Source organism: Saimiri boliviensis, chromosome 1 (genome assembly GCF_048565385.1).
Source record: "Saimiri boliviensis isolate mSaiBol1 chromosome 1, mSaiBol1.pri, whole genome shotgun sequence".
NCBI classification, from domain to species: domain Eukaryota; kingdom Metazoa; phylum Chordata; class Mammalia; order Primates; family Cebidae; genus Saimiri; species Saimiri boliviensis.
The window spans coordinates 230,234,167-230,249,012 of record NC_133449.1 but is presented as its reverse complement, the minus strand read 5'-3'; the positions used below and the strand labels follow the sequence as shown (position 1 = coordinate 230,249,012).

General features: G+C 40.6%; 2 protein-coding genes across 7 annotated transcripts in view; both read right to left on the bottom strand.

Annotated features, from left to right (window-relative positions):
- Nucleotides 1-2,308, bottom strand: part of ARSB (arylsulfatase B) — a 288,497-nt gene extending 286,189 nt beyond the window's left edge. For 2 of the 5 annotated variants that reach the window (XM_039471273.2, XM_074384382.1), the window contains exon 1: nt 1,499-2,302. In XM_039471273.2, the coding sequence (XP_039327207.1) occupies nt 1,499-1,813 (315 nt within the window). In that variant the 5' untranslated portion in view covers nt 1,814-2,302. Of the gene's footprint in view, nt 1-1,498 lie in introns of all 5 variants that reach the window. The other 3 variants (XM_074384373.1, XM_074384375.1, XM_074384380.1) reach the window with 3 other exon arrangements.
- Nucleotides 2,309-13,532: 11,224 nt separating this feature from the next.
- DMGDH (dimethylglycine dehydrogenase) overlaps nt 13,533-14,846 on the bottom strand; it is a 78,664-nt gene continuing 77,350 nt past the window's right edge. For both annotated transcript variants that reach the window (XM_039468943.2, XM_074384367.1), the window contains exon 16: nt 13,533-14,834. In XM_039468943.2, the coding sequence (XP_039324877.1) occupies nt 14,619-14,834 (216 nt within the window). In that variant the 3' untranslated portion in view covers nt 13,533-14,618. The remainder of the gene's footprint in view (nt 14,835-14,846) is intronic.

The window sequence follows — 14,846 nt, the reverse complement described above, 5'->3', positions numbered from 1 at the left end:
TGATCTGAAAGGTTATGCTGACACATACTTGCGAGGACAAAGTTCAAATATACATCCCGTCAGTAGTACAGAAAGCTCAAAAATTTTTTGTTGAGTAAACAGCATATATACTCTGTGGAGGTATGCAGGTGGTATCCAACAGTATCCATTTATTGCATTTAATATGGTCATAATAACTTTAGGGTCTTAGAAATATGACAATTGTGGCCAGGCCCGGTGGCTCACGCCTGTAATCCCAGCACATTGGGAGGCTGAGGCAGGCAGATCATGAGGTCAGGAGTTCGAGACCAGCCTGACCAACCAGAGTGAAACCCTGTTTCTACTAAAAATACAAAAAATTAGCCCGGCATGGTGGCGAGCGCCTGTAGTCCCAGATAGTCGGGAGGCTGAGGCAGGAGAATGGTTTGAACCCGGGACGTGGAGGTTGTGGTGAGCTGAGACCACATCACTGCACTACAGCTTAGGCCACAGAGCGAAGCCCTGTCAAGAAGACAGAAATATGGCAATCCGTATTCAGATAGAGGTGAAAAAAGGCCAATTTCATAAGCCTGAGACCACCAGTGGATGCAGGAAAAGCATCCACCGCCTTGACCACTTTCTAGCTGTGTGATTCTTAACATGCCAACAAACATACGTTCTTCCTGCCTCGTCCGTAAAAGGGGGTTAAGGACAACTACCTGCCGTTTCAATAATTCACTTTAAAAATAACCAAGTGCTATGTAAATCTGCTCGCTGTTCTTAGTCATCTAACATCCAAGGCACGCTCCACATTTCTAGTTTCTCTGTGGAGCTGTTCCGAAAGGGAAGCTTTTACTAATGAATATGCTCAGCAGAGTTCGATACAAGGCTACCTCGGAAAGGAACGTGGGCAGCCTGAGAAACATCAGCCGAGCGTCAGGTTTCATTCCAGGGATGCTGAGAACCTGGAAAAATTCATCTTTGGTGGGACGCTCCTAACCCGTAACCGCTGGGTTCCGGGGGGCCAAGGTCGAGCCCACAGCAGGCACCCCTTCATTCTACCTCTCGCCTCGTCTTCGCTCCCAGCCTGCGCCCTCCCCAGCCTGCCACCTCAGGACCGCTCTGCCTGCGGGCGGCGGCGCCCAGCACCCGGCAATCCCATCAACCCCTTCGCCCAGAGCTTCAGAAAACGAAAGACAAATCCACTCGCCTAACCCGGCTGCAGGGGCGCGGGGCGCCGGAACCGGGCATGCGCAAAGGCCGCGGTGGGCGGTGGGCGGTGGGCGGTGGGCGGTGGGCGGTGGGCGGCGGGCGGCGGGCGGCGGGCGGCGGGCGGCGGGCGGCGGGCGGCGGGCTGCTCGCCCGGAGGAGTAAGGCCAAGGGCGAGTAGCTGCAGGGCCCAGATCCGGGTCCGGGGACCGAGCCCCGCCTGCCAGCGCCAGCGGCCTCAAGAGCCGGGCCGGACAGGGAGCGGTCGGGAGCGGGAGGGCGGCGGCGAAAGGCGGGGCGGAGCCGGCGCGGGCCGCGGGGCGCCGAGTACCTGGTAGCGGCCGGTGAGCAGCTGGCTCCGCGACGGCGTGCACAGCGGCTGCGTGTAGTAGTTGTCCAGGAGCACCCCGCCGGCCGCCAGCGCGTCCAGGTGCGGCGTGCGGATGCGGGAGCCGTGGAAGCTCACGTCGTTCCAGCCCAGGTCGTCCGCCAGCACGAAGACCAGGTGGGGCGGCCGGCTGGCCCCTGCGCGCGAGCCGGGCGGCGCCAACAGCAGCGGCAGCACCAGCAGGGGGAGGACGACCGGGAGGAGCGGCCGCCGAGGGCCGGGGCCTCGGGGCAGGCTCGCCGCGCCGCGCGGACCCATCCTTTGCCGCCCGCGGTCCCCTGCGCCTATGGCGCCACGAGCCCCGGCTGCCGCTGATAGAATCAGGAACTGGGCGGCTGGGGCCTGCTCCGCCCCGGCGCGGGACGGCACCCCCAGCGGGCCGTGGGCTGGCGAGGCAGGGCGCTCGGCCCCCGCTGCCTCCGACCCGGACCCCGGCCGCTGTGACGGGGGAGGAGCCAGAGACAAACCCGCGGGCGCCCGCTGCCCGGCTCCTTGGAAACTCGGCTGACGCTTGGAGGGCACCGAGGCCCGTTATCTTCCCTGGCGATGAACTTGGCACTGTGGTTTCCTCAAAGGAAAGATGTGTTCTTTAATAACGCTTCACAGTTTACAAAACATCTTCACATCCAGCGTCTCCTGTAAAGCCTACAACAACTCTGGCAGCTAGACGTTATAATTAGTGCCAATTTTTCATAAGAAAAAAGCTTATAGATCGTTAAGCCTGTGACTCGGACCCTGAACCATGATGTCTAACTAGCAAAAGCCCAGCCTGTGGCAGGTGGGAGGACGGTGAAGAGGCCGAGGCCTAATTAGCCTTTCACATTCATTTATGCATAGTGTACACCCATGAAGCCACTTCCTCCCCACTAGCAAACAGGCCAAACACACAGTCCGTACAGTCACTGACTGTACGGTGCTCTTTGGAAGGTGCAGTTTACTTTCAAGTTTGAGTTTGTTGGAGTGTTGTGTGGTCATTGAATAGCTTATTCACTTGTCGATACATGGGCCCACTCAGAGCTGGCTCCTCCACCAAGCAGTGACCCTAAGAAGCACATGGTATCTAATTAAGCCTGAAATATCTGTGAGTGGAAGGGAAAATTCCTTTAGTCGAGCGCTTATTGAATTGGGAAGTTAGCCATATAACCAGTAGATTCCCGTTGCCTTCCAGACTTCGTGTCTACTCTCTGTCTGGAGATAGATTACAGATTTTAACAGGCGTTGGGGGATATTTTTGCATTACCTAGAAAACGTATGTTTCCAGGTTGAGTGTGATTCCGTGGAAGTTATTTACAACTTTATAAGTTATAGATAAGTGACAATGGAATGTATATGCAAATGAACTCTATCCAGCAGAGTGACAGTCCTTCCCCTCCACCACTACTACCAAGGAAAACAGTTTCACCTCCACTTGCACATTTATTTTAGGATTCCTAATCTGTTCTTTGGATTGTCTATTGGTTTTAACATCTTAACAATTTCCTCATTAATGAGTTAAATAAAATCCTGTATTCACTTTTATGTTTGTATGAGGGTCATGATTTTACTTTTTTCCCCCCAAGAATTATTCTTTAACACATGAAATGTTTGCCTCTTACATACTTACACATTTTTCCTTTGCATGAAGTAGATTAGTTGATGTTATAGCCACTTTAATCTCTAGTGGAATCAATGAAATTTAGCAGAAAAAAAGTTAAAATTTTAGCATTAGTTAAATTCAAGGAATAACTTAGAAAAACTGTTTGACTCATTATGTCAAGGCTTGAACTTTGCATTTAAAGACCCTGTGGAAGACCTTGAAGGGCTGAGAATTTCCACTGTGGTTTTGTGTGTCTTTCTCCCCCACAACTGTTCCTCCCTACTCTCCTTGATAAAGATCAAGAAGAAATAATTGATGGGTGTTAATCTACAGGAACAATTCCTCCTTTAACCAGCTTCTCCTAAAACTAGCTAAACTTGCACTGATTCTTAGGTCCTATGTTTTTAAATAAAAGCATATGTTCATAGTGCTCCTGAAATGTACAAATGGAAGAGTTAATTCTGTTTTTCATCTAAGTATTGAACACATAATGTGCAGTAGAAGCTAGTTATTTTATAAAATCTCTCAATTGGAGTTTGATGTTTCTTCAGGATTAGATAGAAGTTATGGATGTGTGCAGGAATACCACAAAAAGTGATGTGGTATGTTTCTCAGTGCTTCCTATTAAGAGGCACATGACGTTGAATTGCTTTCTTATGAGATAACTGTTAGGGTAAATATTCACTGTAACGTTAATATTTTCTTCTTGTAATTAAATATTTTATGGAAAGGCAATTTGAGAATATGTAAATATCCTATTATGTCTCACACACATTATTTTGCTTACCAGTTTTAGGATCTTGCTTCTTGCTTCAGTTAGTTATAATTAGGATGGCTACCAAATGCTGATTTGCTAATTCCTTCATTTCCTGTATATTTATTAGTTGCCTTTCTATTGTAAGGAAGAACTTTCCCTTCTCATTCATTTATTTCACTATGAACTTGTGGATTCTTGTTTTAATAAGTATGCTATAATCCTTTACTATAGTTATTTCAATGCTTAAATTTTCTCTGTTTCGGCCAGTGGGAGATCCTGTAGTCTGGCTTACATCCTTTTGGCATGTCCTCTTGAATCTTTGATACAATGAGATTTTCTAGCCTCAACTTGCATTTTTCCTTCCCTAACCCTGGAATCAGACATTTCTCCAAGGAACGCTGATTGTTTCTAGGGATGACATTTAGAAAGCAATCTGTGTTTTAGATGTCCTCATTGCTACTGGGCTGTCATCACTTCTAGAATCTCTCTCAAGACAAAGATAGTAACTAAATATATGTATATACATACACACATATATAACTGTTTATACATATGCTATACCCACATACTATATCTATAAAACCATGAGTTTATAATGAATACCTCTATTTCTATTTCCCCCCATTTCTATATGTGTATGGGTTGTACCAATTTTCATCACTAGCAACCGAGTAGTATATTGAAGCCAGTTTGGCAGTTTCTTACAAAACTAGACATATTCTTATCCTGCAATCCAGCAGTCACACTCTTTGGTATCTATCAGAAGGAGGTGAAAACATATCCACCCAAGAACCTGCACACATGTTTACAGCATTTTTATTCAAAGTTTTGAAAACTTGGAAGCAATGAAGATGTCCTTCAGTAGTGAAAGGATAAACGGTGGTACATCCGGGCAATGGAATAGTATTCAGCAGTAAAAAGACGTGAGCTGTCAAGCCATGAAAAGACATGGTGGAACTTTACATGCATATTATGAAGTGAAAGAAGCCAATCTGAAAAAGCTATAATACTATGTGATTCCTGCTGTATGATATTTAAAAAGGCAAAACTATGAAGATAGTGAAAAAGGTCAATGGTTGCTGGGTTTAGGAAGTGGGGATAAGTAGATGTAGCACAGAGGATTTTTTAGGGCAGCAGCCGTCAACCTTTTTGGCACCAGAGACTGGTTTTGTGGAAGACGGTTTTTCCACAGACCAGGTGGCGGGGGTGTGGGGATGCTTTCACGATGATTGAAGAACACTATATTTATTTTACACTTTATTTATATTATTATTACATACTATATATAATATATAATGAAATAAGATATAATGAAATAATTATATAACTCACAATAACATAGAAAAACTGGGAGCCCTGAGTTTGTTTTCCTGCAACTAGATGGTCCCATCTGAGGGTGATGGGAGACAGTGACAGATTGTCAAGCATCAGATTCTCGTAAGGAGCGTGAAACCTAGATAGATCCCTCACATGCTCAGTTGACAATAGAGTTTGTGCTCCTGTCTCACATCTAATGCCACTGCTGACCTAACAGGAGGCAGAGGTCAGGCGGTAATGTAAGTGATGGGGAGCAGCTGTAAGTACAGTTGAAGCTCCGCTCACTCACAGCTCACCTCCTCTGCGGCCCAGATCCTAATGGACAGTACCATCCGTGGCCTGGGGGTTTGGAATCCCTGTTTTAGGCCAGTGACGCTACTCTTTATGATACTACAACGGTGGATACATGTCATTATACATTCATCCAAACCCATGGAATGTACCACACCAAGAATAAACCCAAAAGTAAATTGAACTTGACATGATTATGTTGTGTCAGTGTAGGTTCATCCGTTGTAGCAGATGTACCACTCTGCTGTGGGATGTTGATAATAGGGAATGTAGGCATGTGTGGGGACAAGGGATACATGAGAAATCTCTGTACCTTCTTCTCAATTTTGCTGTGAATCAAAAACTGCTCTAAAAAAACTAAGTCTTTTTTAAAAAGTACCATACTTTTAAATTGTTTCTAATCTTATATGAGAAATGATACATCAGTACAGTCTTTTGGTTTTGCTTTTCTCTTAAGAATAAAATTGAACATTTTTTCACGTGATGAAGGGCTCTTTTAACATCACTTTTGTGAACTGTCTGTGTTGTTTTCATTTTTTTTTTTTTGGTCTTTTCCCACTCAATTAAAAAAATTCTTTATATATTACACAGGTTATCCCCTTAATTGTGATATTTATCACAAATACTTTCTTCCAGTTTGTCAGTTGTCAAATTGGTGTTTTTAACAAGCAAAAGTTATTTTTAATGTTAGACAAATTTATCAATGTTTTCTATGATTACATCTGGATTTTGAGTCATAGTGAAACTATTCTTATACCAAAGTTAAAGCAAAATTGACCCATGTTTTCTTCTAGTGATTATATAGCTGCCTTTTTCCGTTTAGATACCCGATCCATGGGCATTTATTTTTGTGTGCAATGAGGAATATGGGTCTACTTTTCTTTTTCCAAATGGTTGGCCAGTTGTCTCAGCACCATTCACAGGGAATTCCATTTTTGCCTCAATGATATGAGATGCCACATGTATCATATGCTTAATTTCCACATCTACTTGGGTCTATTTCTAGGTTTTCAGTTAGTTGGATTCTGCTTGCCTGACTGTTTACTCATAACACCAGACTGTCTCAGTTTTAAGAGGCTTTACAGTGTGTTTTCATGTATGGTAGGGCTAATGACTCCTCATAGCTTTTCACTTTTAGTGTTTTCCTGGCTGTTCCCGCATGTTTCTTCCTTTTCCTTCCCTTCCTTACTCCTTCCCTCCCTCCCTTCCTTCGTTTCTTCCTTCCTTCCTTCCTTCCTTCCCCCTTCCTCCTTTCCTCCCTTCCTTCCTTTTTTTCTTTTTCTTTTTTCTTTTTTGACAGTGTCTCCCTCTGTTGCTCAGGCTGGACTACAGTGATACAATCATGGCTCACTGTAGCCGTGACCTCCTGGCCTCAAGTGATCCTTCCACCTGAGCCTTCTGAGAAGCTGGGGACTGCAGGTATGAGCCACAACACCCAGCTACTTTTTAAATTTTTTCTGTAGAGATAGGGTCTCACTATGTTACAGCCCAGGCTGGTCTCAAAGTCCTGAGCATAAGTGATCTTCCCGCCCTGACCTCCCAAAGTATTGGGATTACAGACATCAGCCACCACACCTGGCCCCAAAATCTTTATAATACTCAGTTGTCATATCTATGAATAAGTGCCTGTCCATTTAAGGTCAATTTTTGCACCTTCTAGAAGTGTTTTCCTCGTATCCGTTTTGCACTTTTCTTAAACTTGTTTCTAAATATTTTATCTTCTATTTTGCTATTGAAATGGGGCTTTCTCTACCATTATAACTTTTAACTGGCTATTATTTGTGGATGTGAAGACCACTGTGTCTACCAATTTGAATCCTACCAATTACTGAACTCTTCTATTGTTTGAATTAATCATTAGTTTCTTTAGGGTTTTCCCAGTACATAGACATATTAGTAAAAATCATTTCAATCCGTTAGAAGGTGCAAAAGTTGGGGCCAGGCACGGTGGCTCAAGCCTGTAATCCCAGCACTTTGGGAGGCCGAGGCGGGTGAATCACGAGGTCAAGAGATTGAGCCCATCCTGGTCAACATGGTGAAACCCTGTCTCTACTAAAAATTAAAAAAAATTAGCTGGGCATGGTAGCACGTGCCTGTAATCCCAGCTACTCAGGAGGCTGAGGCAGGAGAATTTCCCTGAGGTTGCGGTGAGCCGAGATCGCGCCATTGCACTCCAGCCTGGGTAACAAGAGCAAAACTCCGTCTCAAAAAAAAACATTAAAAAAAAAAAAAGGTGCAAAAGTTGGGACAGAAATAAAAGCAGCTCCCAATTCACAAGTGGGATAAAAGCTCATTGTTTGGCAAGCAGGGTGCTTTGAACGAGGAACATATTTTTTACAAAGAAATAATATACATAACAACCTGGCTTGCATTCTAACCCTCACAAAACCTATTTAATCCATAATGAAAATCTCTTATAACTCCTAAAGTCAATAAGAAAAAGACCAACAAACCAATTTTTAAATGGGCAAAGTATAGGAACATAATTGTTTACAGAAAAGGAAATACAAGTGGCCATTAAATATGTGAATAGATGCTGAATCTCACTCAAAAAGAGAAATTTAAATAGAAATATTAATAATATACCACTGATGCTAGTGATAACTCAATGCTTTGGGGAGAGAATAAAGAAACAAGCCCTCTTATACATTTGTCAGAGAAGTAAAATTTGGTATAACCTCTAAGGAGAACAACTTTGCATATCTATCAAAATGCACATCCACTTTAATTCAGCAATCCCAGTCTAGGAATCTATCCTATAGAGATACTCAATGTGAGAAATATAATATATAAGATATTCATTTTAGCCTTGTTTGTAACAGAAAAAGGTCAGTAACAGGGTCTGGTTAAATTAATTATGGAATACTAAGCAATCATTAAAAAGGCTGATATAGATAGTCTCCAACATATTGTTTAATTTCTAAGTTAGGCAAAGGATAGTATGGTTGATATGCTCTCATTTGCTTAAACATATACATATATATGCACATATATATAGAGATATATATATACATATATAGAGAGAGAGGGGTGCATGAATATTTATAGAGTATTTCAAGAATCTATGGAAGAAATTGTAATATTGGTTGTCTCTGGACAGACTGGTCAACTTGGGACAGGGATGGGAAAGAGACTAACTTTTCACCATACACCCTTTTATACCTTCTAAATGTTAAACTCTGTGCATATATCATCTATTTCAAATAATAATAATGGTAGCAACCTGGTTTACATTTTGACAAAAAGTAAAGTTCACTATAATTGAGAATGGAGAGCCAAGAAGAAGTCTTCCCCAATGAACACCTTTGTAAAGCCTGCAGGCCATGCACTAAGAGAATCACATGAATCCTAATGCCCTGCCTCTTGATTGCTGCAGTTTGCAACGGTTTGCAACGTTCTTGGCTTATGCTGACTGGTTGTCAGCTACATTTAGAAGTCATGATTCCTGCATCTTGGTGCTTCTCCTAACTGTTTTTGTTGCAATGCCTTTGAATATGACAAATATTACATACAAAGACTAAGCAATTTAAAATACTTTATCTCTAAATGATTAACTGTTGCAGTAGAATAACCAGAGCTTCCTAGCCAGAGAGAAATTAAGCATGGTAAGAGGTCTTTCTTCAGAGAGAAAACCTGAAGTTCACGAGCTACATGTGGCAAATTGTGGTTGGTGTTACTTATTGCTTCATTACTACCCTGAACTGTCCAGAAGGAGATAGACTTGAACATCAGAAAGAAGACGAAACTTTGTTGAGATGCCAGCTATTAAATTGTTTCTACTATCTATTTAGCGTTAGAAACAAGGTAGGAATGGATTCGTTACAGCGGTATCTAAGTGAGGAGGCAAGTCTTCTTAAAGGCCTTTAAAGTGATAAACCAAACTTATAGAGGTGTTTTTGAGGTCCTTTTATCCTTCCTTTAGCTAAAGAATATAAATTATGCATTAGTGCTATAACTATTGTCAATGCATTAAGAACCATCAAGATTCTAAGCATATAGAAAGGTAATTCTCTGGCTAGGTATGGTGGCTCACACCTGTAATCCTAGCACTTTGGGAAGCGAGGTGGGTGGATCACCTGAGTTCAGGAGTTTGAGGGCAACCTAGCCAACATAATGAAACTCCATCCCTACTAAAAATACAAAAGTAAGCCTGGCGTGGCAGCATGCACCTGTAAACCCAGCTACTCGAGAGGCTGAGGCAGGAGAATTGTTTAAGCCTAGGTAACAGAGGTTGCATGAGCCAAGATCGCACCACTGCACTCCAGCCTGGGCAACAGAGTCAGACTCTGTCTCAAAACAAATAAACAAACAAACAAACAAACCCAAATTCTTTGTAAGAAGCATCTTCAATTTATTGTTGATTTGTTCTCTGAGTTAGTGTATGTGTATACATTGCGAGGAAAAGGGTCAGAGAAAGAAAAGAAAAAGAAAGATTTATTTTAGTTCTGAAATTCTCCAAATTTATGAAATTGATAGTCTGAACAAGAACCATATGGCCAATTCAAACTGAAACTCCCTTGACCCCTTCATCTCACCCATTGCTTGTCACCTCCTACTTCCTTAAAACTAACTAGAGAGAGAAGACTGTGGAAAATAGTGCCATTCTTATAAACATATTCTGGCATAGCACTTTTTGTGCATAAGACAATTGCATGAAAGTGTACATAGGTCAAGGAATCATCACAAAGTAACCACCATGTAACCACCAGTCAGATAAAGAAACAGGATGTTGCCGGGCACGTTGGCTCATGCCTGTAATCCTAGCACTCTGGGAGGTCGAAGCGGGTGGATCACGAGGTCAAGAGATCGAGACCATCCTGATCAACATGGTGAAACCCTGTCTCTACTAAAAATACAAAAAATTAGCTGGACATGGTGGTGCGTGCCTGTAATCCCAGCTACTCAGGAGGCTGAGGCAGGAGAATTGCCTGAACCCAGGAGGCGGAGGTTGTGATGAGCCGAGATCGCGCCATTGCACTCCAGCCTGGGTAACAAGGGCGAAACTCTGTCTCAAAAAAAAAAAAAAAAAAACAAGAAAGAAAGAAACAGGATGTTGGTGTGACCTTTTATCCTATTGCTTCTTTCCTTTCCTTATCTTTTAAACAGCCTGAGTTTTAGAGTTGGCACAATAATCAAAATATACTACTGAATTGCATCTGTCTTTTTCTGTATGAGATATTATATATCGTATACCCATTTCTTTTTAAATTTTTTGTTTAATAGAGATGGGGGTTTCACTATGTTGCCCAGGCTGTTCTCAAAACTCCTGGCTCAAGCGATCCACCTGCCTCAGCCTCCCAAAGTGCTGGGATTACAGGTGTGAGCCACCGTGCCCAGCCTCCATTGTATACCCATTTCTTAAGCATCAGCTCTAAGCCAATTCCTTCCAACCACGCATAAGTATTTAAAACCAATGTGAGCACTTGCATTAAAAAAATAAAAATAGGTAGATTGTATGACAAAAAAAGGATGATATGGAATAATCTCCAATATTATTGTTAATTTCTAAAAGTTACGCAACGAAGGTAGTGAGTCTGAATGATTCCAGCAGTTAAGAACTCCCAAAATGAATGCATGTAGCTGAGTCTGAGTGTTGGCGGCCTATTGGTGTAACTGAGAGTTCTCCAAATTAACTTACTTTTGAATACAATGTTTGCTAAAACATAGGCAATAAAAATGTGCTCATTTAAAGCCAGTTTAATCATATACATGTATATATGGTATTAAAATTGGGGGTGGGAAGATTTGGTTGGGTAAATAAAAAAAAAAAACTGAGATAATTAATGATGTTATGGAGCCTATCACCAGACTTCTTGTTATGTGAATTCATAAAATAAATAATTGCTTAAATTACTGTTAATAGTATTTTTTTTTTTTTACTTGCAGCTAAATGCTTTCTAACTGATGCCCATTATAACCTATCTTATCAGGAAACTGCTCCTGGATGGTAAGATCACTTGTTCCCTGTTTCTAACCCTTATCTCTTACTCATTTTTCAATGCAGTTTGGTTGTTGCCTTCACCAGTATCCTGAAATTGTTCATGACAGTAGCACTCATGACTGCTCTGCTTCGCCTGAGGGACACTTTTCAGCCTTTAGTCTTACCAGACATCTTTTTATCTTCTGACACTGTTAGCCATCCCCTCCATCTCCTCTTGGCCTTCATTACATCCTGATTTGTAATTAAACATCTCCCTGTTTCTTTCGTTAAAGGCTTGATCTCTGTCGTCTATAAACTTCATGAAGGCAGGGCCATGTCTGTCTTGTTCACCACTGCTCTTTCAGTGCCTGGCCTATAGTATGTATTCAACAAACCTGTGTAGACTAATGAATATTAAGGAAAGCAATTACTCATGAAATTTAAGGTCTTGAACTTCGCAGCCTCCAGAACCATGAACTAAAATAAACCTCTTTCCTTTATAAATTACCCAGACCCAGGCATTGTATTATAGCAACAGAAAACAAACTAAATACACTACTATTCTAATTCATTAACGACAGCAGCATAAATAAAAATAGGGTGATATTTATATTTTTATATGCAGATTCATCAGAAAAAGGATATAATTAATTGATTTTTCATGCTCTGCTTTCCTGGGACTTTGGCTAAAGAATGCTATTTGTGTAGCCAAAACTTTCTTCCTTTCACAACTGCTATGTTTCCTAATATCAACCTTTCCTTTTGTTCAATTAAAATATGCACAAAACCCTCTCAGTAAAATTCCAGAATCTCATCTGTCTGCTATTTAATGTCCCACTTGGTATACTTTAAAATGTTTTTTCTGTCATTCTTCCTTATAAGTAGAAAAGAAGAAAGACACAGATTAGTTAGGATGTGAACATTAGCAACATAACACCACCCATAAATGTTTTGATAATGTGTTGACTAGAAACTGTTTTTGCAGTTCCAAAAAGCTTTCCTCACTCAAGGGAAGAAAGTGCCTATCATTTATCATCACATTCTTGAGACTGATTTTCTGAGCTGTAGACACGGACTTCTGCACATCACCAGAGTGTTTTCAAGTATGCTGGCTGTTTGCTGTTCACGGCTGACACTAACCCCGGACCCATTCCTCTGAGGCCTCTCTCCATGTATGTTCCACTTTTCAGAAGCTGTGCTTTTAGTTGGGCCCTTTTAAGTCAAGCTTCTCACCCAAAAACTGTCCATCAGGAGCCAAGAGCTTTGGGAACTGGTCTTTCATTCTCTTTGTTTCTCTCTGTGTCTCCCTCCTTATCAGGAGCGCTCATTGCCTTCTTGGCTTTATGGCTTCTATTTCTATCCATCTTTTCAGCTTCAGCTTTTAGTACTAATCAGTTTTTCCTATGATGGTTCACAATCCAAATTCCCATGGAAGAAATCTGGTTAACTCGTCTCATCTTTCCATGGCCAAGTTGTGTTGAAGGTCATAGTCAGCGGACAAATTGGCTGGTGCCAAACCTGACGACTGGCTGGGTATGAGTGGGGGTGCTGGGGTAACCTACAAAACCTAATAGCACCTAACATACAACAAAAGAGAGAACAAGGGCAACTTGTTCTCTCTTTTTAATTAAGGAAATTTAATTAAGGAAATCGGGGTAAACTTCTTTTATACTCTGGGTAAGACTTCTTTAAAATTTTAACATTCATCTGAATGGTCTATTTTTTACTTTGATTATTGCTTCTTGATATTATAGTATCCAAAAAATAGTCTAAACCTATTTCACAGAGGAGGAGCCCAGAGATGGCATGTAACTATCCTAAGGTCATGGGGTTATAGAATGGTAGAGAGTAAGAAGCAGATATCCCAATTCCCAGCCAAAAAAGCAAGATATTCCAAATTCCTAGCACTAACATGAACTGGACTAGAGAGCCTAGATAATATTCCCAATAATTAGGAAATTTGTTTATTATCAAAGGGATTTCTTTCTTTTCTCATTTAAGAGGATATGCCAAAGAAAAATTAACCTGTGAAAAGTTCTAATATGTAACTACTGTTATAAAACATTTAAAATGTAAATTTGGCACTTTTCAAAACATATGAGTTAAGAAATCATTTTAAACTTTATTCAAATTACAGAATCTTATGCTTCACATTTTTTTTTAATGTTTAGGAAAAGTTGTACAAATGTATAACAAATGTATGTGTGTATAAATTAATTATAAGTGATAAACCACCCTTTATAAAAAAATTGATTTATTCAGTCAACTACACCCAAATGATTTCAAAAAGTATATCAAAGAATTATTTCTAAATGGATTTTTTTTCTTGCTGTACCTAGCGCTAAGGACAATCTGTCAGCTCTGAAGCTGTGTTTGACCTGTTTTGTCAAATGCTTTGTGAAATGATATTCAGAATGGCACCATGTGATGTCAACTTGCATTAATCCTTTCCCAAAGAGAGGTGTTCAGTATTCAAATTGTGTTTGTACTGGCACAATCTATTTATGTTTCAGCTTCATTTCTAAAAGTTTACAAGTACCGCTTCCTTTAGAAGACTCTGTTCTTTCTTGCAATTTCTTTTCTAAAACAACCTTTAAAAGGACAATAATAATGTCCTATAAAGCTCCTTTCAGGGAAGTCATTAAGAAAATGATAAATATTTCAGAGAACTGAATTAAAATGTTGGCTATATGTCAATGTTAAATTTTACTATTTTCATCACAGATATATCATGAAAAATTAAAACAATCATTTATTCATCTAAGGAAAGATTTCTCAGTGAAGTAAATTCATCAACAATATTTTATGTGTTTTTATGTAAAAGATAATTTATTAATTTGTTTTTGGCTATCAAGAACCACATGCATTTGTTACTAAAATTATTAAATGTTCTTTAACTCAGTTATAGTAATGATCATATGTATTACCAAACACCTAAATGTTTTGCTGATTGGGTAATGTGGGGTGGTAAAAAAAATTCATTTCAAATTTTTTCATTTAAAAGGACAATATAAATCATTTATCTATTATTCCGTCTTGCTTAGAAAACACTTAACAGAAAGGTATCTTTAAGATTCTAAATCTAGACTTTGATGATTTTGAAATAAATTCCTGGTTTCCTTGATTCCCCTGGAAACCAATTATAATAATTTCAAAGACAGTCATTAGCAACTCAAATTCAGTTGACAACTAAAGGTCTTTTTTAAGTTTTGTCCTTTCCACCTTTTTTATGAAGCCGGTTTCTGGTTGGTTCAGTCAATACCAAAGGCTCTTGTATGATGACTGCTGGGTAATTTTTGCCTAATAGTTCCACTTCCACTTGTTGTCCCACTTCACTTAGTTCTATAGGAACATATGCAAAAGCCAGACTCTTCTGGATGCTGTAGCTATAGCTTCCAGATGTCGTATTGCCAACCACCTGGAAAACAAG